General features: G+C 53.6%; 2 protein-coding genes and 1 long non-coding RNA gene across 3 annotated transcripts; all 3 read right to left on the bottom strand.

The window, feature by feature from the left end:
* Positions 1–7,618: 7,618 nt before the first annotated feature.
* C10H3orf33 (chromosome 10 C3orf33 homolog) lies at positions 7,619–13,845 on the bottom strand. The gene is made up of 5 exons (XM_021540820.2): positions 13,747–13,845; positions 13,320–13,379; positions 10,911–11,064; positions 9,356–9,516; positions 7,619–8,751 (listed from the first exon to the last, which is right to left on the bottom strand). The coding sequence occupies exons 1-5, from the start codon at positions 13,843–13,845 to the stop codon at positions 8,479–8,481; spliced, it is 747 nt and encodes a 248-aa protein (XP_021396495.2). The 3' UTR covers positions 7,619–8,478.
* A 1,059-nt stretch (positions 13,846–14,904) lies between these two features.
* On the bottom strand, positions 14,905–25,764 carry SLC33A1 (solute carrier family 33 member 1). Its single transcript, XM_021540830.3, has 6 exons — positions 25,037–25,764; positions 20,858–21,048; positions 20,048–20,232; positions 19,517–19,634; positions 18,585–18,800; positions 14,905–16,974 (listed from the first exon to the last, which is right to left on the bottom strand). The coding sequence occupies exons 1-6, from the start codon at positions 25,752–25,754 to the stop codon at positions 16,807–16,809; spliced, it is 1,596 nt and encodes a 531-aa protein (XP_021396505.2). The 5' UTR covers positions 25,755–25,764; the 3' UTR covers positions 14,905–16,806.
* A 696-nt stretch (positions 25,765–26,460) lies between these two features.
* Positions 26,461–26,999, bottom strand: LOC110476119 (uncharacterized). The gene is made up of 2 exons (XR_002466369.3): positions 26,916–26,999; positions 26,461–26,774 (listed from the first exon to the last, which is right to left on the bottom strand). It is a non-coding gene; the product is annotated as an uncharacterized LOC110476119 (long non-coding RNA).
* Between the last annotated feature and the right edge of the window lie 14 nt (positions 27,000–27,013).

Here is a 27,013-nt window from a genome sequence, read left to right as displayed (position 1 = left end):
CTGGAGGAATAAAAGCAGAGATTTTTGCTTGATTTATTTTTCTGACAGATGAGTTCCCTAATCAAATGTGCCAAGAGCCCAGAACAGCTGTGCTGGCACCACACTGGCAGCAAAGGTGTCTGGAGGGGCAAGCCAGAACAGAGCAAAGAAACACATCCTGTGGATTTCCCTGGGAGCTCCTGCAAGCTCAGAATTCAGGGATGTCAAAGGGGAACAGTCACAAAGAGTTTGGGATGCAGAGACTGCACTTGCATGCTCTTCGACAGATGAGACTTCCTGTAAATGCAGATTTTTAGAAATTTTTACTGCGTTTAATCTGGTGTTTTGGCTATTCCCCCAGCAGAGCACTCAATGCATCCTGCACCTCTCATCAGATGAAGACAGAGGCTCAGCCCAGCCCTGGCTGCTAGATCCAGTTTGGGTCCTGCTGGAGGACAGATTCCCAGGATTTTCTCTCCAGGAGCACGAGGAGCAGGCTGGGCCCCCTGGCACCCTCCCCGCCCAGGCAGGCAGGACACGGGGCTGAGCTCCCTGTGCAAGGCACACCTGTACCTGTGCCAGCCCACAGCACCCCCTGCTCCTCCCAGGCTGCTCATTCCCATGCAGGTTTTGTTCCTTCTGGAACCATGAAAAGCATGTGTCAGCACAACTTGCTGCTGAGGAAGGCATTAGAAAGGATTTGAACCGACTCCCCATGGCAACGGACCCTGAAAGGGAATTAGCATGTGCTCCCCATTCCTCAAGAAGCCTAAATGGAATTTGTTTTTCTCCTCTTTAAGGAATTATTTGCAGGAGGGCAGCGTGCTGCTGCCTCTAAGGTTCAGCAGGCGTAGCTTCAGCTGGCACCTGCCTTCACCCTCTGTTCAGGGTAACACTCATCCCACCAGACATGGGATGGGTAAATATGAGTGAGAATCCATCCAAGTTTTCCTTACACAGACCTGCAGCGCCCTGCACACCTTTCTGCTGCCTCTGCCACCTCTCTGTACACCCATTCACCAATGCAAATCAGGTTTGGGCTCACTGCACAGGCAATTTCAAACTGCAAATGAATGCAGAAGTCTGTCTGTAAATGAAAATCTAAAATATACAGAGACAACTCCCAATGTGATAAACTGTGGGGACGAAAATAGGACACCTGAAAAAGACTTGTGCAGATGGAGCCATGTCTGAGGATGGACATGGACAACCTGCACCTTGTGTACCTGGCCACTTACCAGTGTGTGTCTGATCCCAAAAGGAGTGGGCATTTCACTCCATGAGATCCTCTGTGCTGAACATCAATTAACACAGTTGCTAGTTGCTAAAATTTTTTCTTTTTTTTTTTTTTTTTTTTATTTCACCTGTGGGTGGAACAACCACCAAGCAAAGAAGAAGCTTGTGAGGCTCAGCACTGCCTGGTGTGACCCCTACCATCCCAGCCAACACATCCCAGCCCCACGCTGGGTCCCACTCGGTGTGCAAAGGAACAGGAATTCCGTGTCAGTTCCAATAAATCACATCTGTAACAGAGCACGCACCACAGCCTGCCTCCACTTGAAGTTTCCTGCAAGCAACCTCGAGTTACTTCAGCCTGAAGAGACCCACATGGGCACCTCATGCCAAGACCTGTAGCACACACGCCGAACGCCCTTGGAGAGGTTTTGCATCCTTCAGTGGTTCACTGAGCCTCCCCCAGGGCACGTGGCATCCTCAGCACCCCGTGCCCGCTTCTTCCAGCCCTGCAGCAGGCGTCTGCTCCAAACTCTGCCCTCCTCTCCCTGCCCCTCACTGCCCCTGGGACCTTTGTGAGCGCCCATCTGCAGCGTCAGACACTTCCTTGGCTGTGGATCCCCCAGCCTGCCGTGCCATCCCTCAGCTCCGAGCTCCACGTCGCTCTCAGCCACCCAGGCACACCTGGACCATCCTTCTGCAGTGCCAGAGGGGCAGCAAGAGGCTCCAAAGCCAGGAGAGGGGAGGGCAAGCTCAGACCTCTGGAGTAACAACAGTGCCTGCCGTGACCGTGGAGACTGGAGCAAGAAAGCCACCTTTGTTACAGAAAACAGTTCCAGTTTCCTAAAATAAACAAGAAAGGAGGAAAACAAACCAAAAGGAGTGCACAAGAACACCCAGCTCCCTGCTGGCCGTTGGACCAGCCTGGCAGCAGCTGAGCCCCGCGGGGCTCCACCAGAAGCACCTTCTGCTCGTGGGCTGCGAATCAAAGGCTCGTTTGTGCCTGGCACAGCCAGGCCAGGGCTCAAAGCAGTGAATCCTCTGCCAGGGAGGCTCTGGCTGCTGGCCAGTGCCTCCAACGCTCCGGTGCAAGAGCCACCGCTGCTCCGGCTGCCGTGCCACCAGGAAAAGGCTTTCCATCCAAGTGCTCCTCCAGCAACACAGCCCAGCGCTTGGAAACACCATCAGGAGTTCCTCCAGGAGCTCCAGGGCAATGAGGTGTGACAGCCTCACCTCCTCTGAAGGCACGGGCAGAAAATGCTCTCCTACAGCAGGTGTCCAGCAAACTGGAAACAGATATTGCTGTCCAAATTTGGAGAGTTTGCGTTCGTTTTTTGGGTTTTTTTTTTATATTCAGGCTGTTTAAACTTACTAAAAAGCCCAGAGCAAACAAACAAAATAAGAAATCTCCAAACCATCACACTACCACATGTGACTGTGCCCTGGCTGTGCCATCAACGTTATCAATTTTAATTGAATCGGCTCTTGGGTGACACCTTAGAAAAAACTCAGCTTATTCAGATTTCATTAAAGGAAAACTGTTCCATTTATATTTTGTAGAGACAACAGAAACAAACCACTTAAAGCCTTTTCCAGAAATAAGGGGAAGCCAATTCTTGAACAGACAACTAATTTTCATTCTACGTTTTAGTGCTCACGAAACTGTTTTACTGCCACGGGTATTTCTTGACAGTGTTTTAAATTACAGATCAGCTCATGCAAAACTGGGAGCTGTGAATAGCAGATACCCTCTCCTTTGCTTTTATGGAGTGAAAATTTTATTCTCCTTCTCAAATACCGGTGATTTTGATCATGACGGGACACCCGCCTCAACGGCTGAAAGGACAGCAGCATTAAATCAATTCCCTAGGCAACCTCCCAAGCCGAGCCCCTATTGTTAAAATAATGAGTTGTGCACCACTTGATCCCAACCCACCAGCTGATCCCCATTTTTATAGACAATAGGTAGCACAGAACCAGAAAGCACCCGTGAATGGATCATTTCTCACAAACCGCATCTTCAGTGATAAAACTTAGCATTTCTTTCTGTAACAGCCTACGGGCATTTTTAAATGTAGGAAAAGAGCATCCTTCAGAGTTCAAAACAGACTTTATAAAAAGTAGCACTCTCAGACTTACTCCAGGGAGCTGATGCTTCAAGAACCAGAAAGACTTTTTATCAGTGTGCATGCACTCTGCTGCCTCTCACCTCCCAAAAAGCCTCGTTTTTCTTTCCATATCCCACATTATCTTTAACTCAGGTGTCGAACTGCAGGGTTAAACCCTGCCTCTCTTTTCAGTTACCTGCAATTATTCTTTCACATTTCAAAACAAATACCTTAACTTTTCTTTCATTTCCTAAGTTTTGCAACATGTGGGCCAGAAGTCCCAAGGACAAGTAAATCAGGAGGGCCCCCTGAAAACAGGCAAACATTGTGTTTTATAACTCAGGAGTAAAAGCACACTTTAAACAAAGAGCCTATGACTGGTCCATCAGATAAGGCTTCTATCTTTCTCCCTGGAATTTAATAACACTTCTTCTAAAACACTTTTTGGCCAGCCTAAGTTCCCAGAATTGCGCAGAGTAGCTTAATTACAACAAAACGTGGTCGGAGTTTAATTCCTAACTCATTGTGCTTTTTTTTTTAATGCTTTATGGAGTAGGCAATTAGAAATAAGGTCTTTTTAGAGAAGACTCAATCCAGCAAGAGGCTTGACTCTTCCCAGCACCTTCCAGGCGGGGCCAGGCGCGCTCCCCCCCGGCGGCACTGCCGGCCGCTGTCCTGCGCTGCTCCGGGGCTCGGGATTTTCCTCCGAGCCCCACTGAGCACGGGCTGGGCTCGGTGTGCGGCGAGCCAAGAGCTGCGGCTCGCTCCGGTGTCCCTGCCCGCGGCCCGGGGCTGGCCCGGCACGGCCGCGGGGCACCGGCACGGCGAGGGCACATGGCGAGCGGCCGGAGCTCGTCCCGGCGATGCTCCCCGCCTCCGGCAGCACGAGCACGGCCGAGGCACGGCGGGGCAGCCGGGACAGCCCCGGAGCGGCGGCTCCGCGCAGCGAGCGCTCGGGACGCGCGGAGCCGCCTGTGAAACGGGATGCGCAGAAGCGCCAGCTCGCAAACCCCCACCCCAACCCTGTGCCGCGAACCCCGGGGGAAACCAGCATCAGCCGCATGGGAAAGCCCGGCGGGGGCTCGCAGGGACGCGGCCCCGGAGCGCCGGCACAGGGACGGGGCTCGGGGGTCCCGCCCGCCCTCACTCACCGGGCTGGGCGCGGTGCGCTCCGGTGGCTCCGCTGCGCTGCTGTGCCTCGCCACCGCGGCCGCCCGCACAGTCCCGGCCGGGGCGGGCGCTCAACCTGCTCCGTTCAAACCGCAGCGCTGCCGCCTGCCCCGCCCGGCCCGGCCCGGCACGGCCCGGCCCCGCCGCGGGCCCCGCCGAAACCCGGAGCGGCCGCGCCGGAGCGGAGCGGCCCGGCCCGGCCCGTCCCGTCCGCCCGGGGGCGGCCCGAGCCGAGATCCAGCCCCGGTGTTAGCGCGGCCCCGAGCCCGTTCAACCTGCTCCGTTGCTCCATTGTGTGCGCGGCGAGCGCCGGGGGAGCGCCGCCCGCTCCGCTCGGCACAGACGGGACCGAGCCCCCGAACCCCCTCAGCACTGACGGGACCGAGCCCCCGAACCCCCTCAGCACCGCGGGGACCGAGCCCCCGAACCCCCTCAGCACAGATGGGACCGAGTCCCCCGAACCCCCTCAGCACAGACGGGACCGAGCCCACGAACCCCCTCAGCACCGACGGGACCGAGCCCACGAACCCCCTCAGCACCGACAGGACCGAGCCCCCGAACCCCCTCAGCACAGACGGGACCGAGCCCACGAACCCCCTCAGCACCGACGGGACCGAGCCCCCGAACCCCCTCAGCACCGACAGGACCGAGCCCCCGAATCCCCTCAGCACAGACGGGACCGAGCCCACGAACCCCCTCAGCACAGACGGGACCGAGCCCCGAACCCCCTCAGCACAAACAGGACCGAGCCCCCGAACCCCCTCAGCACAGACGGGACCGAGCCCACGAACCCCCTCGGCACAGATGGGACCGAGCCCCCGAACCCCCTCAGCACTGACGGGACCGAGCCCCGAATCCCCTCGGCACCGCCGGGACCGAGCCCCCTCAGCACCGACAGGACCGAGCCCCCGAACCCCTTCGGCACCGACAGGACCGAGCCCCCGCTCCGCTCCCCTCGGCGCCGCCGGCCCGACCCCCGCCCGCCCGCAGTCTCCTCCGGCGGGGCTCCCCGGGCTCCCCGCGCTCCCCGGGTTCCCCGGGCTCCCCGGGCTCTCCGGGCTCCCCGGGCTCCCCGGGCTCTCCGGGTTCCCCGGGCTCCCCGGGCTCCCCGGGCTCCCCGGGCTCTCCGGGTTCCCCGGGCTCCCCGGGCTCCCCGCGCTCCCCGCGCTCCCCGGGCTCCCGGGCCGGGCCGTGGGAGCGGTGCCGGTGGGACGCGACGGGAGCAGAGCGAGAAGCGGCCCCTCGGGGCGGCCCCTCGCCCAGCGGGTGCCATGGAGACCCCCGGCCCCCCAGCCCAGCCCTGCATGGCAGGGACACTCCCACTGTGCCAGCTGCTCCGAACCCCAGTGTCCAACCTGGCCTTGGGCACTGCCAGGGATCCAGGGGCAGCCACAGCTGCTCTGGGCACCCTGCGCCAGGCTTCACCACCCTCTGAGTAAAGCAATTCTTTCTTCAGTCCAATCCAAACCAATCTCCCCTCCGTTACGGCCGTTCCCCGTTCTCCTGTCACGACAGCCCTGCTCAGAAGTTTGTTCCCGAAGGACGCAAAGAGCAGCCCGGTGCCCGCGCTGGGCTCCGAGGGGCCGGGGCTGTTTATTGCCATTTGCCTGACATGCCACAGCAGCAATAAACAGTCTGTGCAGTGTCGGAGCTATTTTTCTTGGGCCATTTGGAGGCCGGGTCTCTCCTTTCACTCCCTGTGGTCTTTTGAAGATGTGGCATCGCTCACGGCACATTCAGAGCTGTAGGAGCAAAGGCACAAGTGCTGAACAGTTTAATTCTCGTCCTTATTCCCAGCCACAGAGCTGCCTCCTCTGCTGGGCACTGCTGCGGGTGAAGGGAGGGATGGAGCTGCTGAGGGGCAGCCGTGGGGGTTTGTGTGGTGCAGAAAATGCTGCTTGTCCCCCAGCCAGCTCAGCCGGGTGCTGCAGAGATATTTGTCTCTGCTCCTATTACTGCTTTTCCAATAGCCAGGCCTCCCACAGAGACGGGATCTGCAACCTCTCAAGCCCGCACAGATGGAAATCCCAGCTTTGAACTGAATTGGGCTCTATTGAGGGGGGAGGGTGTGCTGGTGGGTTGGGGTTTTTTAAAGATAAGACCTGCGTGATAAGGAAAACAGCATTAACAAACAATTACAGGACCTGACCCTCAAGAAATCATTTGTCACTGCAACCCCAAATCCATGTGAGGGAACAACACACTGTTAACATTCGCCCACACCTCACCTCTGCTTGCTAGAAATGTAGCATGTGGCTTCCTGAGACTTTTCTCTCAGCTTTACAGTGAATTTTTGTGATCAATCCTCCTGTGACTCATCTACAGAACACAAGTGTGAAGTCCAGAATTATATTTAATTATTACAGAAAATAAATCAGAAGTGTACAATTATGCCCAGCTTGGAAAAGCTCCTCCTACTTCCCAGACGTAGGAACAGGAACACCTATAAACCCCCAGGAGTGGATTATTGCTGAGCCTGAACGTGTACTTTGGGGTTAAAAGCTTTGAGTTTTGCTCTGGAGGATGCCACAGCACCATTTACTGTGATTTCCCACAGCAAATTTGGGATTTGCCAATCCCAAATCCCTGACTGCCTGATGAGTTTCACATCCAAGAACCACGGTGGTGGCTGGCTCAGCCCTTTTCTGTGTTACACATGAACCCAGGATCTCACTTTTCTTATTTCCATTTCCAAACAGGCACAGGCACCTGGTTTGTGCCCCAGAGCTGCCTCCCCTCTCCCCCACACTGGTTCCAACACACTGCAGGTATTTCATGGCTCGCTGCTCCCCAGCACCACCCCGGGAGGACCAGGAACAAAAGGAATAAAGAACCACTAGCATCTATTCTTACTCAAGGTAACTGAGCTGTTTTAAGGATCTCAAGAGTCACAACTCTGCCCTGAAGTCAACAGAGAAAATGCTGATGTAGCAACTAATTGCCAGATAAGCAGTGCTCAATTATTAAGGTTATTTTTGTACCACACTCTTCTCCCTAGTGTTTCACTGGAAGGCAATCACACAGAAGGAAAGAAAATCTGTAAAACACTTCACTTTAAATAAATATTGGAACTGTGAGAGGTTAAACAAGGGTCAAGGGCTTGGTGTATAAAACATTTAACAATGAACTTGAGAAATTCAATCTTTATTCTAAGAATATTTACAACATAAATAGTAACACATTCATATACTTCAAATGTGTATCAAAAATAAAGCAAGAATTCAAGTTCTTAGCACAATCTGATCCTCCTTGTCAAATTTCATGTTAAAGTTTTATATTCATCTAATATTAGATACAGAACCATCAGAAAACAAAAACACAGGTTTTTCCTCTTCAAATGAAAGTTGTCTTTGAAGTATTTGGATGCCTGACATTATATTCTTTGAAACACCAAGTGATGTTTTCCCCTGAGGAACTTAAGTTATTACAACCTTATCACCTTTTTAAGATCAACCATAACAAATCACCTTTTCTATCACTAACAATGCAACCCCCCATTCAAGATGAATGAGTTTTAAACCACAAATTACACCAAAAAGTAGCGTAAGAACAGAATTCAAACAAAAAGGTTGTGTTTAAACCCATGCCAGGAGCTTTGTAAAGGCCTGACATGGGCTTTGTGTGCAGTGTGGGCTTGGCACCAAGGGCACTTTAGAGAGGTGTGAGGGGACCCTGCCCCTCAAACCTGCACTGGGCAGCACAGCCTGGAGGAGATCAGCAGCTGGGAAAGTGGACAACTAATTTAGGACATCATGTGGACAAGTCTGGTGTGTTCTGATATTCCCTGGTGGCCTGCACACAGCTACAATCCCATGTGGGCTTTGTTATGGGAGGTATTCTACATTACCATGAACTGGGGCTTTGTATTCTGTGAAACCACAAACTGGGGGGTTTGTGTTTGAGACAGGGACCCTCAACATCACAGCACTGTGTGTGATCACAAACATACACACTCCCCACAACCTGGGGAGCTGTGTTCCCCACCTTTTCACCTCCCAACAGAGCTTCTAATCCAGCTCACAAACTGCTTCAGCCTCTGCAGGAATTTATTGCTGTTTATGTGCTCCTGGACTCTTTCAGAGTAGCTCTGCTCTTTCCATATGCCTTTATTTTTCTTCACAGCCTTTAACTCAGCCTGGAGGAGCCTTTTGTGCAGTTTCCAGTAGAGGCGGGAGTGGTGAGGCAGCCCCTCGATCCGGGCTGCTCTGGCCAGCCCTTGGCTCAGGAGCTCTTCGTTCAAGCACGTGCTGAAAAATCCACCCTAGAAAAACCACAATAAAGAGGTATTCACCACTGAAACAGGGTTATTTGGGGTTTGGTGTGAACTCCCTCAGAGGTACACGCTTTACTCATGGCTGTATCTACACTTTGGCAGGAGAAGTTAAAAGGGAAGAGGAATCCAGGTGACTTCACACCCAACTCCAGTGTGAGGAGGGGACGCCCTGGCACAGGTATGCAGAGAAGCTGCGGGTGCCCCTGGATCCCTGGCCAGGCTGGACAGGGCTGGAGCACCTGGGACAGTGCGAGGTGTCCCTGCCCATGGGCTGGGACTGGATGGTCTCTAAATCCCTTCCAACCCAAACCATGCTGTGATTCTATAATGCAAGGCATTTGTGAGGGAACACTGGATAACAAACATTAAGCTAATCAGAACTACAGATGCCTTTTTGGCACTGGCGCATCAACACATTCCTGCCATGAATCAGTCTGAAAAACTACTGCTCCTGCAATCAGATTTGCAAATGCAACATTTAAAATTCACACCAAGGATGATAAATCATAGACAATAACATTTGTTAAATGTACTGTGTGACTACAGTCACACCAAACTGCAGAGAAGAGGCGGTGTTTGTGTCTCTCTTTACCTTATGGACCAGGACCAGGCACTCCAGGGCTGAGCTGTCCCTCCCCAGGAGCTGGAACCACAGGGGCTGTTTGGGCAGCAGCTCCTGCTGCAGCCAGGCTGTGCCACCTGCAGCCAGCTCCACCCCGGCCAGGCGGATCAGCAGGAGCCCCTCTGGCTGCCCTGCAACAGAAAGGGACATGTGAGAACCCCAGCCTTGCTCTGGGGTCTCGTGTGGTGGTAAAGTTCCTCCTCCAACCCGTGCTTCCAAAGAAAAACTCTGCAGCCTCTTCTTGTTGGGTCTCAAGGCAGTTTATTGCAAGTTATCTAAAAGATTTTCTCCTGGAGCTGCTGTGGTTTGCTCACAGCTCAGGCAGAGGCACATACACACCCTGACATCCTCTCTGTCTTCTGTCCTCTTCTTCTCTCCCTGCCCAGGGCTGCTGCTATCTTTTATATGATATATTACATATAATATGTTTACAGTTTTTCCCCAATACCTACTACCTATATTACAAAGTACTTTTCTACTCTAAACCAATCTGTGAGTGCCAACATCACCAAGAACACGAAGGCAAGGAAGAAGAAGGAGGAAGAACAGGATCAGCCCACTTTCCTCCATCTTAGAACTTCTGACCCCCATGTACAAAGTGAAACCCCCCCTGTACAGGTGCTAAAACCCCCTGTATAATACTAAAAAATTTTCCCCTCTGTTTTGTAACTACTTTTACTATCCTATCTAACCCTTTGTGACTGCTTGTTCCACCTCCAAAGTTGGTAACTCATTCCATGGCTAAAACTCAAAATCACAGCTGTGTCCAGCTGCCTGCCAGGGTCTAAAATGCTTCTGAGCAAGGCCTGGAACCTCTAAAAATGTCTGAGGGACATTTTGAGTTCCAACAGGGACAGAGCTGCTGCTGGGGCAAAGCTCAGCCTGTGCACAGACCCCCAGCTGGTCGTATCAGTTGGTTCCCATGCACCGAAAGAATCCCTTTTAGCTCCTCCAAGCAAACAGCAATCTGCTCTCATCACTTCTTCAGGGAAAAAAATATATCAATTCAAGACTGTCTAATTCAAAATGAGTTCTGGTTTATTTTGCATGCAAAGAAAAAGATCTGCTCCCACTCTCAGTCCCTGTCCTTCATCCACAGGGGTAGAAGCATCAGCACCTGCTGGTGTTTGCACAGCCAGTGTGAGAGTCACAGACTTGATGGACAGTTTGTTTCTGACAGAAAAACTGTCCCCAAAAATCAGTGTCTGCAAATAAAAGCACAATCCCAACAGAGGCTTTTGCCAGGAATGAGATGAGCTGTGCAAGCAGAAGCACTGCCTGAGTGCTCACTTCTGCTGCTGGAAAATATCACAGTAACTGTAAGGATGAACACAAACACTGTAGTGACAAACTCTGTGTCTCCTCATGTCTTTTACTCCCCAGTTTCCCACCTGCAAAGCACAGAAAGACCAAAGGGCAGAGCTGGAAATGTGCCTCAGCCCTTCCTCTCGAGCTCACAGCCTCTCTAAGAGCAGCACGTTTCATTTCTGCCCTTGCTCTTCACACTCTTTTCCTCATTACTCACATTTTCTCTGGATGGCTGAGATGAAAGGAATGCTGATGGGAATGTGCTCAACTTCCAGGCCCTTCTCTGTGATGTGATGTAATTTCCCTCTCAATTTCACATTCTTTTGTACAAATTCCACAGGTATATCCAAAGGACTTATGAACTTTGTTGTCTGTTGATGGAAGGAAGAGAAAGACAAAATTAAAAAAAAAAAACAACCCATAGAGCAGTTACACTAAATCCAACATCTTATGATAGTTTGGGAAATTTCACTTCTATTATTAGACACGATGGGCAAGTGAATATAGATATATATTTAATAGTGACCAGCTGCAGAAGCTGTGCAGCCTCTCCACACTTAACATTTTCCCTGTTTTACAGGACTTGCCACGTCAGCACAGACATAAAAACCAGGTTTAGAGAAAGAACAGAAACTGCCGTTTTTCAAGCAATGCCTATTGAAGTTCACTTGATTCCCCCAGAAAAGAGTGTTTTAGAAGCAGCCTGAATGGGGCTGGGAGAGGGGTGAGAGGAAGCCAGAGGACAGACACGCTGAAAACAAAGGCGGAGCAGGGAGGGCAGAAACAACCCCGCCTTTGATGCCGGAGGAAACCAGGAGAGGGACAAAGGCAGGTGAACAGCTCTGAGAAGATCACAAGAAGATTAAATTTGATACTACAGCCTGGGAGGATCCAAAGGGGATGGTTATGTGATCTCACAGGAAAACCAAGCCGAGCAGCAGCAAAGACTTGGGCTGTGGTACAGGAATGGAGCAGCCACAGCTCTGCGGTGAGGGAGGAGGACACGTGAGACCCCAGAAAATTATGATCACCAAAATTTAAGGCACTGATATCTCACTGTAAAAGGCCTTAGCAGAGCACTGAGTCACAGAGCTGTGACACCCACTGAGCTGGGAAATAAACCCCAAAAACACCACAACTAAAGCTGTGTCTCCTGTGTGTTATTTATCCAGCAAACCTCCTCCTCTGGGGCCCATAGGGCCTCCCACTGGGAACACGGGAATTTGGGACCTTGCAGGCAGGAGGTCTGGAGGTTTTTAGGAACAAAAGTTGCTCAAAACTCATCTCATTTGCTCCACCAACCAGGTTAATGCATTCAGGGGCCTTTGGGTCAAAACCAACCAGACAAAAGAGAGAAAAAGAATTCTGCCAACATTTGTAGTTCAGGTTCTCTGGTAGGATTTTTAAGTAAAAACTCCACACGAATGTTCTCTTGTGTAATTTGGAATTGTGCAGGGGGAAGACGAAGGTAACCGTGATTTTTTAAGCAGCTGCAGCCCTGTGGCACATGGTGGCTCCTGCCTGTGGAGGTTCAGCTTCTCCAGGAGTGAGCAGCGTAGTGTTAGCCCAGCGTGCCCTGACCATCCTGGGAGCGAGGAAAGATTTGGGTGATGTTTAAACCCATTCAGAAGCGGTTCTGCGTGTGGAAGGACAGAGAACATGCGAGGCAAGAGGCTGTTTCAGCTGTGTTTGGACAAGGAAGGGTGTCGAGCTGCAGTGGGACAGGCAGAGGGGCCAGGACCCCTCCCAGGGGCTGCAGGAACAGGCGAGAACCAGGGACCCCTGGAGATGCCACAGGACAGTGACATCGAGCCCCTCAAGACCCGAATCAAACCTTGCAGGCTTTTTTCACTCGTTAATCAGTAGCTGTAGCAGGGCCGTTATGATTAAGCAATCGCACGGTGAACCTTGCACGCCTGGCTAATCTTTAGCTTTAAGGAAAAGGGGAGACAATGCCAAGATGAATGGGCTGTCTGGGCGGGAGCCACCAGCCCTGCAGGCAGCCGGGCTGAGCCCTCCCTGGAAAATGGCAATTCCAGAGGGGGACAGCGCGACCACTGACCAGTGAGCAGTGACCGGTGACCAGTGGCCAGTGACCAGTGACCACTGACCGGTGACCAGTGAATAGTGACCACTGACCAGTGACCAGTGACTAGTGACTAGTGACCACTGACCAGTGACCACTGACTAGTGACCAGTGACCAGTGGCCACTGACTAGTGACCACTGACCAGTAACCACTGACTAGTGACCAGTGACCAGTGGCCACTGACTAGTGAACCACTGACCAGTGACCACTGACTAGCGACCAGTGACCAGTGGCTACTGACCAGTGACCACTAACCACTAACCAGTGACCAGTGACCACTAACCACTGACCACTGACCAGTGACCACCGTGGCCAAAGGGACCCGGGCTGGGCTGGGGGCTGATCAGCACGGTCCCGCAGAACCGGGGAGAGCCCGGCACGGCCCCTCCGCCGCGGGCCCCAGCGGCCGTGCCGGGCTGCCCCGGCTCTCCCGGGCCGTACCGGGCTCCCCCCGCACCCCGGGCCCGCACCGGGCTCTCCCGCATCCCCCGGGCCCGCACCGGGCTCCCCCCGCCCCCCGGGCCGGTGCCGCTCTCACCAGGCGGAGGCTCCGCGCCAGCAGCAGCGCCCCGGCCACGGCCGCGCCGGCGATCAGGCCCTGCGGAGCAGAACGGGGCTCAGCCGGGCCCAGCGGGCTGCCCGGCCCCGGTACCCGCCCGCCCCGGTACCCGCCCGGCCCCGGTACCCGCCCCGGTACCCGCCCGGCCCCGGTACCCGCCCGCCCCGGTACCCGCCCGGCCCGGTACCCGCCCCGGTACCCGCCCGGCCCCGGTACCCGCCCGCCCCGGTACCCGCCCCGGTACCCGCCCGGCCCCGGTACCCGCCCGCCCCGGTACCCGCAGCAGCCCCGGTACCACCCGGCTCCGGTACCGCCCGGTCCCGCTGCCCGCCCGGTCCCGCTGCCGCCCCGCCCCGGTACCCGCAGCAGCCCCGGTACCCGCCCCGGTACCCGCCCGGCCCGGTACCCGCAGCAGCCCCAGGTGCGCGTCCGCCCACTCGGAGAGCCGGGCCAGGGCCAGCGCGGCGCGCTCCGAGCCGCCCCCGCCGCCGCCGCGCTCCGGCATCGCCGCGGCCCGAGCGCCCCCGCGGGACCGGGAATCGAACAGCGCCCGGTGCGGCCGTGACACGGAACCGGGAAACAGCGCCCGGTGCGGCCGTGACACGGAACCGGGAAACAGCGCCCGGTGCGGCCGTGACAGGGAACCGGGAATGAACAGCGCCCGGTGCGGCCGTGACAGGGAACCGGGAAACAGCGCCCGGTGCGGCCGTGACAGGGAACCGGGAAACAGCGCCCGGTGCGGCCGTGACACGGGACCGGGAATCGAACAGCGCCCGGTGTGGCCGTGACACGGAACCGGGGATGAACACCGCCCGGTGTCACCGTGACACGGGACCGGAGATGAACACCGCCCGGTGTCACCGTGACACGGAACCGGGAATGAACACCGCCCGGTGCAGCCGTGACACGGGACCGGGAAACAGCGCCCGGTGCCCCGTGCCATGGAGCGACACCGGCCCCGAACGGCTCCGGCCGGGACACTGCCAGGGATCCAGGGACAGCCACAGCCGCACTGGGCACCCGTGCCAGGGCTGCCCACCCTGCCAGGGAACAATTCCCAATGTCCCACCCATCCCTGCCCCCTGGCACTGGGAGCCATTCCCTGGGTCCTCTCAGGGAACAATTCCCAATTCCCAATGTCCCACCCAGCCCTGCCCCCTGGCACTGGGAGCCATTCCCTGTTCCTGTCCCTCCATCCTTGTCCCCATCCCCTCTCCAGCTCTCCTGGAGCCCCTCCAGGCCCTGGCAGGGCTCTGAGCTCTCCCTGGAGCTTCTCCTCTCCAGGCTGAACTCTGCATTGAGCCTTCAGATCCTCCTTTCTTCTTGGCATTTCAAATTTGTTTGGTTTGTTATTCTTGTTGGTTTGGGGGTTGCTTTATGTTTGTTTAATGTTAAAGATGCTTAAATCCATAATAATTCTAATGTTAAAAAGAAAAATCACTTTTGAACAGAGCAAGATCAAAATTTTATGGGCGCTCTTCAGCAGCCTGCTAACGGGCTGGCACAGCAGCAACATTTCCAACTTACAAAATAGCTACTGAAATTAAAAGCACTAATCCATAACTTATTTCACCAGTTTGAAAAAGGACACATTTATTTCAAGTAACGTATCTATGCCTACCTATTTGGATTTTATATGCAATTTTGATATTGTTGATAATCTAATTATTGAGTTAATCCTTAACCCATCTTTATTAGTGAGAAGTTTCACTGTGACCTTTAGACATAGAAAAAAAAATGTCAAAGTAAAACCCAAATCTAATACACAGCAAATATAATTTCTCAGCTTCTGCACTTGCAGTTTTTCCTCACAATCAGAAAAGTTAAAACAACCCCTCTAGGTATGCAAGATGTAATTAAATAAGCAGCCCATGGTTCCAGAGAGGATACAGAACTGAAGTGTCTCACAGAGTTAATGCAGTGGAGCTGGTGGGACAGGGACTGAAAGGTGCAGCCATAAATCTGATTTATTTTTATGTTGATTTTGTTCTTATGCAGAGGGGAAATTGGAAGACGTTCTGCTTGGGCAGTAAAACCCTTGTGATTTCACCTAGCATGAGTGGTTTTGCTGTGCTTGAAGCAAACTGTGAGGTGTGACCCTCAAGGGAGGGGACAGAGGACAGGAGGACGTGTCCAGGGAAGCATGAGGTCAGTGTCCTCATCCAGTCCCTCCGTGCCCCGAGGCCAAGGAGACCCTTGGTACACCCAGCCACCCCCAGCACTCCAGGGGTGACACTGGGCCACTTTCCCCACAAAACACACAGGAGCAGAAGATCCCAACCCCCTCCAGCCCAGTCCTTCAAACACGGACAAGAGACGTGGCAGGGAACGTTGAGCACCTTTCCAAGGGATGTTTAATAGTTTTCCTTTTTAATACCAACGCTCCACGCGCACCCAGCGGGGTCCGAGTGCCTCTCCAGCACCTGTGGGTCCCTAAGGCACTCAGGAGGGAGCTCAGTGGGAGAAATCCAGCAGGAATATTTCCACCACGTGGCACCAGCAGTGAACTCTGCAGCAGCCCTGCCCCAGGACCGAGCCCGTTTCACCGGTGTGAGGGTGAGTCCTGCAGCAGCTCCCTGGGAATTTGGCAACTTTGTCATCACCAACTCCCTCTTCTCACCCCCGCCTGGGGGAAGTCTCGGTGATCCCACTGCAATCTTCAAATTTTAGTAATACAGTTTGGAAAACCAATGGATTGGTTTTCCCCTATCAACTCACTCCTTCCAAAGGTCCACGTGCCCTCCCTTGGGAAGCACCTCCAGTTCCAGCTGCAGGACTCAAGGCTCAGAGGATTGTGCGTTATTCCAGTCCTACCTTACAGCATTTTGTTGTCAAGAAAGTACCTTGAACGTAAATCAAACTGCCTTGAAACAGCGGAAATAAATTAAACAAATGTAATTTGCTTATAAAAATAGTTTCTTATAAATCTTTAAAGCTTATAAAAGCCAGAAAATACATTTAAAAGAATCTCCGAACATTTCATCCTTTGAGGCGCGGTTACAATTCAGAAAGTGAGAAGCAAAGCCCATGGACATCTCACACTGATCTTCCCACAAGGAATTCCACAGTACCATGGTTAACCTGCAAGTCAGAATGCCTTGGGCATCCTTCCCCAGGTCAGCTGCCCCGTCAGATCATTTCTGTGTGAAAATAAAAGCTGGCACTCAGCTGGCAATGCTGCTGCCTCTACAGCCAGGGCCCCAGGAGCTTTCCCAGAGGTGCCCTGTGGAGTCAGCAGCTCTGGAGTCAGGGGGAAGCATGGAGCACGGAGGTGCTGCTTTAGCCATTCCTTTCTGAAGTGCCCGTGCTGTGGGGAGGGCAGTGGTGCCACACACAGCCCTGTCTCGGCCACGCACATCTCCCTGGCGTGGCACAGGAACACCGAGATTCCGGGGTGCTGATTATGGGACATGTCTTTGTAATAAAACTAAAATCACCTTGCTGGTCCATCCAACACCTAAGTGCATCAATTGCTCCTCCTGCACTTCCACGAAGACTGTCCTTCATCCTGCAGCTTCTTGAACTTTGGTCCAAGGAAGAACCACCAGGCAAAGCCCAGGATGACGCAGATGACAGACTCCACGTAGTACCCGTCCAGGGTGGTGATGCAGGAGCCCCCAGCTGCTGTGCACAGCTGAAACAGAGCACAGGGCCATGCACTGAGCACTCCCGAGCTGCAGGGCTCTCCCTGCTCCTGGGCAGGACTCATGCAGTTGTTTACTCTTTGTTGTTTCCCATGCAGCTGGTCAGAGAGGCTTTCGAGCTTAGCAGAGGCATGAAAAGTAACAAAGCACCAAACCTGCTCTAGACACGTGGGAAATGGAGCAGTCAGCCCAAAGGGCAAACTCCAGAAAACACACACAGCCCCACTGTCCCTGCTGGCCTGCAGGGGCAACCACTGCTCCCAGCCTCCCAGAGAAAGATGATTTTTCTCCCTAGCCATCCTGGAAATGTTCAAGGCCAGGCTGAAGGGGGCTGGGAGCAACCTGGGATAGTGGAAGGTGTCCCTGCCCATGGCAGGGGTAGCACTAGAAGGGCTTTTTGTCCTTCTAATCCAAACCATTCCAGGATTCTGTGATTCTGTATCTGGAAGAAACACGCCCAGGATGGTTTTGAACTGGAAGACAAACACCCAGCATTCGCAGGGTGATTGTACAGCCCAAAATTGCTTCTGCTATTGTTTGGCTTTCAACACTGCTCTAATCCCAGGATTAATCAATCCTCTGATCTGAGGCTCTGCCAGCATTTTCACTATGCTGAGACATGTCAAAATCAGATTAGGAATAAGAAGGGAGTGGTGGTGGTGGTGGTGGAATGTCACCAACTAGGAGGATGTGAGAAAAGATCAGAGCAGTGAGGTGAAGGAGGAAGGACTCAAGTTCAGTAGAGGCTGAGACACAAGGAACCTAATTAGTGACAGGCTAATGAGCGAGGCTGAGAAAGCATCTGCTGCTGAAGCAGCTTCCCCTCTGCACCAAGAAAAACTGCAGCTCCAGTTCAGACAAGTCATGCTGGACTCCAGAACACTGTGATCATTTAGAGAACATTCATGTCCTAGAGCGTCCTGGCATCCAGGAATGAAATAAATCTCAGCCATGAGCACAGAAAAAAAAATCCCAAACATTCCCACTCTTCAGCTATGTCAAATGTCTCATTTGCAGTGAGGAGGTGAATTTGAAATGTTGCTTTCCCAGCAGTTTTGTGTCCTGCTGTTTGATCTGTGTACAGCAAGTTCTTTGTTCTCTTCCACAGGGTTCCCAGAACTGGGCAGGCAGCCAGTCCTACTTGATTTCATGGGGAAAGTGGACACCAAAATCAGAGAGCAGAGCAGCATCTTGGAGAAGGTATCAAGGCAGGCAGATAAGAAGCCTCCAGGGAAACAGGAGGAAGAAAAACCTACCACAGAAATTGAGGGCCCTGGGGGACAGAGCCCCTGACTACACAGCTCAAAACCACACCTACAGGCTCCTCACACTGCAGGGAACGTGGCACCAGTCTGGGGCTTCCACCCCAGCTCAGCACAGAAGAAAGGGCTCACTGCTCTGCAGCTGCAAACCCTGGGTAAGGGGTGGTCACTCAAGAGTGTGCAGCTGCCAACAGACTGGGTTTTATCACTCAGGAAAATGAGCTCCATCACTAGGAATTTGTGAGCACAAGCCATACACTGTGAAGGTTTCCAAAGGCAAAAAGGTACTGCAAGAAGCCATTTAATTGAGACCTTGAGCCCCCAGCCCCCAGACTCACCTCTGTGGCCGCTGCAGTGGCACAGGTGTGGCCCTGGGCCCCGGCACACTCCTTCACTGTCAGGGGGTCCACCAGCCACAGGGCCACCGTGGAGGGCCAGTTGCCCCCCAGGTTGGACACGGTGTTGAGCAGGGTCATGTAGGTGCCCCCGATGAGCGGGTCGCTGACCTTGGCGTTGAAGGCCATGATGGCCACGTACATGCTGTACAGGGTGATCTGTGGGGACAGACAGGCCAGAGACCATGAAACCCCAGCTGAGACAAGCCCTGAGCTCAGCAGCACTGGCTGGAAAATGATCCCACAGCAGCAGTTCCTCCTGCAGCTGGCCCTGTGCTGCCTCGGGGAGTGCCCTCGCTGCTCGTCTCAAGTCATGCTGCAACAGACCCAGCCCCACATGCACTGGCACGACTGGGGTTATCAAACTGAAATACAATCAGCCAGCTAAAGCAGCACCTAAGCACAGCCCTTCTGCATTTAAAAATCACCTCTCGAAGCCCTGCATTCCAGTTCTGATCCAAAGGCCACGCTGTAGAAGGTGCTTGTTTCCCAAGTCTTTGGATCAGATCCATTATGATGTTCCTCCAACAACTGAGTTTTTTCCCTAGGACCAGGATCACAACTTTATTTATTTGCACAACCATCAGCATGCCTACCAAGCTCAGACACAGTTCTGGGATTTCTCCAGCTCCTCTGTGCTTTTGAGCTTCTGGGTCTGGGGAAAAAAGGAATCTGTGGAGCTACGCCAGACATGGAAACTCAAAGCAGCTCACAGATGATGTCCAGTGGAGGACAGGGAACAGGGAGGAGAAACACCAGCAAGAGTATCACAAGTCAGTCCTGCCACACAGAACAGGTCAGGCTTGGAGGGATTCCAGTGTGACCCAGGACAAGACAGGGAACATCATTTTCCCTCTCCACACTGTGAGTGTTACCTGGTGTAGAGCATAACTCAGCACCATCACAGCATAGTAGTAGACAGGAAATCCTCCTTCATGCTTTACTTTAGGAGCCCACCACACCAGGAAAGCGAATTCCAGGCCAAGAAGCAACCTGGAGGGATGAGAAAGATGATTTGTTATTCCAAGTAACTCTTCCCATGTGTTTCCCCAACACGAAGCAACCACCGAACAATCGTAGTGAGTACATCAAAATAGTTTAGATCCAAAGAGTTACACCTATTTCTATCTCAGAATTAGATCTCAAATATTTGACAAGCAGTGACATTGTTAATTAGGAGCAGGAGAGCACTGCTCTAATGCTGCTGTACATGCACATCCCAAATTCCTCATGCTCTGCTTCCACACAGTGACACTGCATGAACCAGACAGTTCAACTCACCGTGACAATCCTGGCACACTTCTTTGGACCTGGAAGTCAGAAAGTTACACACAAAACCCTACAGGTGACCTGAACACACAAACTGAGCACACCTATTACTGTGTTCCACTAAAATGAGGCTTTACCTGTAAGGCATTGCTTTGTAGAAGGTGTTCAGGGGCTGGGGGCCCGCTGTGTATTTGCTGATAACCAGAGGCAAGATGATCTGCAAAGGAACCATTGGAACTGCCAGCAGAGCCAGGTGCTCTTTGGGGACTCCCTCCTCCACCAGTTTGAGTCCTGTTACAGCATCTGCTGCTGAAAACCCAACCTGCAATGTTAGGGAGACAAAAATAAGCTGAGGAGAACAGGGAGTTTGGCTAGAAATTCAATTTACTCCCTATCACGTAAATTGAGAAATGGGATACAGAACACACTGTCACTGAAGTCACTTCTGCCCCTGATTTGATTTCCAAATTAGTTCCACATGTTCTACACTTGTTCACTCTTACTGTCATCACAGCCAAAACTATTCCAGGAACATTAAGCAGCACTGCCACTCATTCCTGTGCCTTCACTGCTGCTGGCATCCTCAGTGTCCAACCAGGAGCCATGGAAACAGCTTGGACAGAGCTGGGGATTCTGAGCTAAAAAGAAACATTTTCTGTCCTTTTAACTGCAGGCTACACAGCCTGTTTGGAAATGTACTTCACTTTAATACCACACTGCCAGCAAGCTTCTCTTCAATGCTTGTGTTAAACACAAAAGCTCACACAAAGCTTTTCTGCTGCACAGCCCTGCTCAGCACAATTAGATAAGCCATTTTGCTTGAATTTCATGTGAAAATTCACAACTCTTGTGACAGCCAACAGCAAAACGAAGTTACATCCTGGGGACTCAGCAGCCTTCTACACCCTGATGCCAGCATTTAACAACTCTTAAGTGTATTTACTTACTTTTGCAGTGAGGATCAAGAGACAGAAAGTAAGAACTGCTGGCATCTTGACTATTGAGAATAGTAGCCTGTATGTGTCAGTGATGCCTTTTGTTTCTTCCTTTGCTGGTATTAGCTCCTGGTTTTCCTTTTTCAAAAAGGCAACCAATGTAGTGGTAACTAAGAAGACAGCTCCCCAGAAAAACAGGAAATCTGGAGGGGAAAATAAAATAGAATCAAAATTCCTTTGTAGCAGCCGTGATTGACAGTTGTAGAATATAAACCTAATCATCAAAGTGGAATAAAAACAAGGAGCAAAAGCAAACCAGAAGCACAGAGCTACACACAGTGAGTGACAGAGCTCTGCCCTCCTCTGAAAGGAGGTGCCTGCTGGAGCTGAGGCACAGGAGCAGCAAACCAGGTCACCTCCCTGCTGCTTGGTTCATTATTACCACAGTGAGCGTGTTGGAGGAGGAAGAGGCAAAAATGAATGTGTTGTAGGACTACACACACATCCACTACAGGCTGATAAAGGAGGAAACCCACATGTAATAGTTAGAAGACAGAGGGAAGAACCTCCTGCCCAGCTCCTCCCTTACCCTGCAGCCAGGGAACCACCCTGTGCCTCAGCTCTACATCCCTATCTAACATCCATCTCCCACCTGCAGGAAATAGGATTTAGGAGTGTGAAGATGCCCGAAGAAAGTTTGTTACAGAGTTTTAAGGAGTATTCAGACTTGTGTGGCTGAAATGGAGACTTGACAGCATTCCAGTGCTCTGTTTTAGGCAGATCAGATCTGCTAAATCGTGGATGTGGGGCAGAAAAAACCACCAAGAGAGTTCTTCTAATGTAGTGAACGGTCAGTTCAAGATCATCCGATCCCCAGCCTCTAGGACAGACCAGGAAAGAACTGAGCCATGTGCAGGGGGTGGGACAGAAGCAGCCTTTATTCGGTCCGAAGCAGCTCCAGCAGCCTCTGGGGCACTGGGCAGGAGCAGCGAGGGCTGCAGAAAGGGCAGAGACAAAGGTTCGGTCAGTTATCGCCTGCTTCTCCTGCACAGCGGGGAACAGGCTCGGCAAGCGTGGAACAAACGTGCGAGGACTGCTCCAGGGGTGTCCCACCATTCATTCCCAAGGTAACAGAAAAAAAGGCTTTTCACACCATTTCTGCTGCTCCTCCCTTTCCTAAAATAAACACGACCTCACAAGCAACACTGTCAGATTGCTCTCTTAAAAAACCACGGTGCCCTGAACAGACATTCTCAAGGAAAGATGTATTTTCTGAGAGTCCCACTAATCACAGCTGCTGGCTACAAAGGATGTAGAGGAGCAGCTCTCTAATAATAACCCTGAGCATTATCACTGCAGTGAGAAACGCACAGTGCAAGGATGGGGATAGAAATAGCTCTGAGCATCATCACATGAGTGCTCCTGATCAGGCCAGCCCTGTCAGCTGCAGCACAGCACTGCAGGGGCTGCATCAGCAACAAAGCAAAGCAAGAAAAAAAATCTATCATATATATCTATATATAGTAGTTCAGACAAATAAAAATGGGTTTCTTGAGGCTGTAGGCAGTTTACACAAAAATAAGGTACATTTCCTTTCAAATACAATGAACCTCACTAACAAGCTACAAGCAGAAAAACTTTGAAATTAGAGTTTACATAAGGGATTTCAAGGACAAACTTTCTGGTCCCACCACTGCTGCTTCCCCCATCCCTACTTTGTTTCTGCAGCTACACTGCCAGTAACAAAATAAACCACTGAGATGGGGCAAAACAAATTTTTGAATTAGATCAGGGATAGATGAGGCTGGAAAACAGCCTGAAGACGGTACCCAGGTACAGGTACCCAGGATGCCCTCTCAGGAGGAGGGGTGCTCCACAGTCCCTGGCACAGGTAAGTGGCACCTTTAAGGGCACCTTTGTCCTGTGTTCACTCTTTCCCTGTCCTTCACGCTGGAAAGGGCAAACCAGGCAGGAATCACAAAGCCAGCCAAGGAGCTCCCCCTGCTTTAAAGAAAAAAAAAAAAAACTGAAGTCACCTGAACAGCAAGTGCTAAATAAACCCAGGGCAATCAGCCCACAGAAGGATTTTTCCTGTTTCCTCCTCTGGCACTTCAGCCTGACACAGCCCAACGCTGCCTTTGGTTTGGTGAATTTGATGATGGGTTTACATTTGTCCATATTATTTCCTGAAGTTAACAAGGCTCATCCCAGCTCCTGGCCTGGCACAAGACATCCCTGGCAGTGCTGCCCAAAGGTTCCTGGAGCTCTGGCAGCCTCAGGGCCGTGCCCATGCCCTGGGGAGCCTGGGCAGTGCCAGAACCCTCTGGGGGAAGAGCCTGTCCTGATATCCACCTAAACCAGCTCCAGTGTTCCCTCGGGGTGCTGCTCCTCTGGATCATGGAGTGTTGACCTGTTCCTTCCCTGGCACTGGGCTCAGCCTACAACAAAAGTGCTCAGAGATCTGAGCTGGCAGAGAACACTGACCTTTTCCAGCAGTGAAGCTTTCTGCTGCTTTACCTGCCAAACCTGCTCATCACAAGCCCATTACAGCCAGGGCAAGGACCAGTGAGCCCCTGTGCTCCTGGGTGAGCTGGTTACTCCTGCTGCTCTCAGCTGCTCCAAGGAAACATCAAACTGTGCCACTCACATGACTGAGAAACAGAAATTTTTTACAGTTTAACTACTTGAAAAACTATGTCCTGCAACTACAGTGTCAGTCATTTGCTGTTCTCACTCCACCCACATCAATACTCCAGGGCAGGTTAAGGAGGTGGCATTGGTGCCGTTTGGGTCTGGGGACAATATCTTTTAAAAACAACACTTTTATTTATACAAACAGCCTTGAGAGGAAAAAAACCCAAACAACCAAAGCCCTGAGCAGTGAGGGAAGTGCAGCCAAGCCAAGCTGTCTGAACAGCAGAGGCTGCAAGTTGCATCAGCAGCAAAGACGTCAGTGTGCACTGCAGTGAGAGGGATGGACACGCCAGCCCAGGAGCTGCACAGCTCCAGGGACAGCCAGGAACCAGCTGGGACACTCGGAGGGCCACTCTGTGCCCCTTGACACAGGCCAGGCACGAGGCTGGCGGCAGGCAGCAAAGAGGAGACTGGTTAGCAGCGCTGAGAGCTGCAGAGACCAGGTAAGCACAGCAGCTGTGGAAACTGCTGTCCTGATTCACCCCTGAGGAAGGGGCAGGACAGAAAGCAAAGCTCCCCTTCACACAATGCCAGCCTGTTCTGGCATACCTGAGCTCTGAGGTGGCACAGTGTGAGGGGCAGCAGAGGCTGAGACCACGGGGATCTTGTCTTTGCTGCCAGAGTCACCCCGAGGCTGCAGCCAGAAGTGCTGCCAGCATTTCCTGTCCTCCCTCAAACTTGCAACCAAACCAGCTGCCCTTGAAGCATCTCCAGGGTAATACCCCCAACATCAACCACCACACAGAACCTTTCTGAGAAAAATCCCAAACCCCAGCAAACAGGAACATCCCTCCACTAACAGCTAGTTATGCTTGGATTATCACGCTCCATTTAATTTGCTAAAGAAAAAGCAAATCCTCCTTAATTTACTAAAACAAGGCCTTCCTTCAGAAACTGGCTACATGCTCAACCCCGAACACCTTCACTTCTATCATATCGGAAGATTTTTTTTTTTAGTTCCCCTTTCATCTTCCCACATGGAGACTTTGGCTTGCTTTTTTTAAAGAGTAATCTATTCCACGGCCATTACACTAGGAGAAAAAAAAAAAAAAAAAAGAGTTCCTCCAAAGTGCTTGGGTCAGCCTAGATAATGACAGGCAGGTTTTCCACACACTTTAGCCCAGGAAAATTCCAAGTCCAGTACATGCAGCAGTGGGCTCTGCCAGCCTCCAAGCAGGCTGTGCTTTCACACGGGGCAAGGGACAAACCAAACCTGTTCGGTTCCCAACATCAAACCACAGAAGGGTCCAGGCACGGGGAAAGAAGCATCCTGAGGAAGATATAACCGTTTTTACTAGGAAAAAATCCTTCCCTGGGAGGGTGGGCAGCCCTGGCACAGGGTGCCCAGAGCAGCTGGGGCTGCGCCTGGATCCCTGGCAGTGCCCAAGGCCAGGCTGGACACTGGGGCTGGAGCAGGGAGGTGTCCCTGAGCAGGAAATCTCTCTGGTCCCTTCGGAAGCAGGCACTCCCCGGCTCTGCCCGGCACTCCGGCCGTACCTGCGAGGGTGACGATGCCCCGCGGCTGCGGCTCCGAGCGCAGGTACTTGTTGCAGAAGGAGGCGGACTCCAGCGCCAGGAACAGGACGTTCCCCAGGAAGTAGCCGGCCGTCTGGCCCACCGAGTTGCAGGTGGAGGCGTAGCCCACGTTCTCCCGGGACAGCATGGTGAGCGCCCAGCCGTCCACCGCGATGTCCTGCGTGGCCGCCAGGAACTCGAAGAGGAAGAAGGTGACGGTCAGGGCCGCCACGTCGGGGCCGCGGCCGCGGCCGTCGCCCAGCAGCGCGTCCACCTGCGTGGACATGTAGATCATGAAGAGCCCCAGCACGTACTGCGTGGGCACCAGCCACGACTTGCGGCGGCCGAAGCCCCGCAGGTACACGGCGTCCACCAAGGGCGCCCACAGCAGCTTCAGGCTGAAGGGCCAGAACACGAAGCTGAAGAAGGCCTGGTCGGTGTAGCTGGCGCTCTTGCTCTGCAGGATGAGCGGCACGCTGCCCGCCAGCCCCAGCGGGATGCCCTGCAGCACGTACAGCACCAGCAGCAGCAGGATGCTGCCCAGCTCCGCGCGGTACCCCCGCGCCCGCGCCGGCAGCAGCGCCTCGGTGTCCCCGGGCAGCCCGTGGCGGGGCGGCTCGTCCGGCAGCTCCAGGCTGTGCTGGCGGGTGGCGGCGCGGCGCTGCCGGCCGCCCTGCTCGGCGGCGATGGCGGGAGCCATGTCCGGCACGGCCCCGGCACGGCTCGGGAGCGGCCCCGGCGCGGCTCGGGAGCGGCCCCGGCACGGCCCCGGCACGGCCCCGGCACGGCTCGGGAGCGGCCCCGGCACGGCTCGGGCGCGGCCCCGGCACGGCTCGGGAGCGGCCCCGGCACGGCCGCGCTGAGGGAACCGCCCCGCCCCGCGCGCGCCAGGCGTGGCCGCGCCTCATTGGTGCACCGGCGTGACGTCACGCGTAGCACCGCCCCCTGAACCCTGATTGACGGGGCAGGGGCAGCGGGAGCGGAACCGGGAACGGGAACTGGGAACGGAACCGGGAACGGGACCGGGATCACTGGGGCGGCTCCGTGCCCAGGAAAGGCCGAGGGAGCTCAGCCTGTTCAGCCCCGGCAGAGAGGGGCCCTCAGCCCTGACTGTCCCTGAGTGCAGGGAGCGTCAGAACTCTGCTCTGCGCCGGGGCACAGCAATGGCACCGGAGCCACGGGCAGGGACTGAGCCCAGGAAGTTCCACCTCGGCAGGAGGGAGACCTTTCCTGTGAGCACTGGAACAGAGACCAGAGAGGGTGTGCAGTCTCCTCGCTGGGGCTACTGCAGACCTGTCTGGACACAATCCTGTGCCATGTGCTCTGAGATGACCCTGCTTGAATGCCAATGTAAATAGAACTGTAAAAGAATGACACATCCCAAAAAACAAGAGGCCACAAACCCCGATTTTGAACAAAACCTGTACATTTCTATCAGCCTCAGGACAGAACAGTTTGGAATCCGACAGCAGAACCAGACGCTGGTGCGTGATTTCATCTTAACCAGAATTCCTTCATTCACCCCTTCCTTCATTCCTTCTATTCACACTGACGTTCGGGGAAAGGCATCAAAAGCGCCCCGGGACCGTTCCAGGAGGGTTCCACGGATGCAGTCACGTTCTCCGGTGCGCGCTGGGGAATCACCGAGCGGGCACAGCAGGTTCAGTGTCCAGGGCCAGGACGGACGGGACGGGGCGGACCCGGTCTATGGAAAGTGTCCCTGCCCATGGCACGGGGTGGGCTTTAACCTCCCAACCCAGGTGGGCTTTAACCTCCCAACCCAAAGCACCAGCGATCCCATGACTCCATAAGACGCTCCCGCACACAAACGCACTCACTGCCAAGCTCTGATTGTCTTTACCCTGATAACGGAGCAAAGCGAGCCGCCGGAGCCACCCCCGCCGGGGCTCCGGGCTCCCCGGTTCCCGCGGCGCCGTCCCGCCCCTGACCCGCCGCCGC

Source organism: Lonchura striata, chromosome 10, assembly GCF_046129695.1.
Source record: "Lonchura striata isolate bLonStr1 chromosome 10, bLonStr1.mat, whole genome shotgun sequence".
NCBI lineage: Eukaryota > Metazoa > Chordata > Aves > Passeriformes > Estrildidae > Lonchura > Lonchura striata.
Note: the sequence above shows the minus strand (reverse complement) of the source record. Positions and strands in the feature narration are given on the sequence as shown.

Bases quoted from the DNA above. Each gene is read 5' to 3' on its own strand.
- C10H3orf33 (XM_021540820.2), bottom strand. From the start codon at position 13,845: ATGCCGGAGCGCGGCGGCGGCGGGGGCGGCTCGGAGCGCGCCGCGCTG. The intron at 11,065-13,319 runs GTGAGAGCGGCA...TTCCATCAACAG, and splicing joins TGGCGCGGAGCCTCCGCCTG to ACAACAAAGTTCATAAGTCC. The intron at 9,517-10,910 runs GTGAGTAATGAG...TTTCTGTTGCAG, and splicing joins CTCAGCCATCCAGAGAAAAT to GGCAGCCAGAGGGGCTCCTG.
- SLC33A1 (XM_021540830.3), bottom strand. From the start codon at position 25,754: ATGGCTCCCGCCATCGCCGCCGAGCAGGGCGGCCGGCAGCGCCGCGCC. The intron at 20,233-20,857 runs GTAAGTAAATAC...CTAACATTGCAG, and splicing joins TCTTGATCCTCACTGCAAAA to GTTGGGTTTTCAGCAGCAGA. The intron at 18,801-19,516 runs GTAACACTCACA...CTGTCCCCACAG, and splicing joins TGAGTTATGCTCTACACCAG to ATCACCCTGTACAGCATGTA.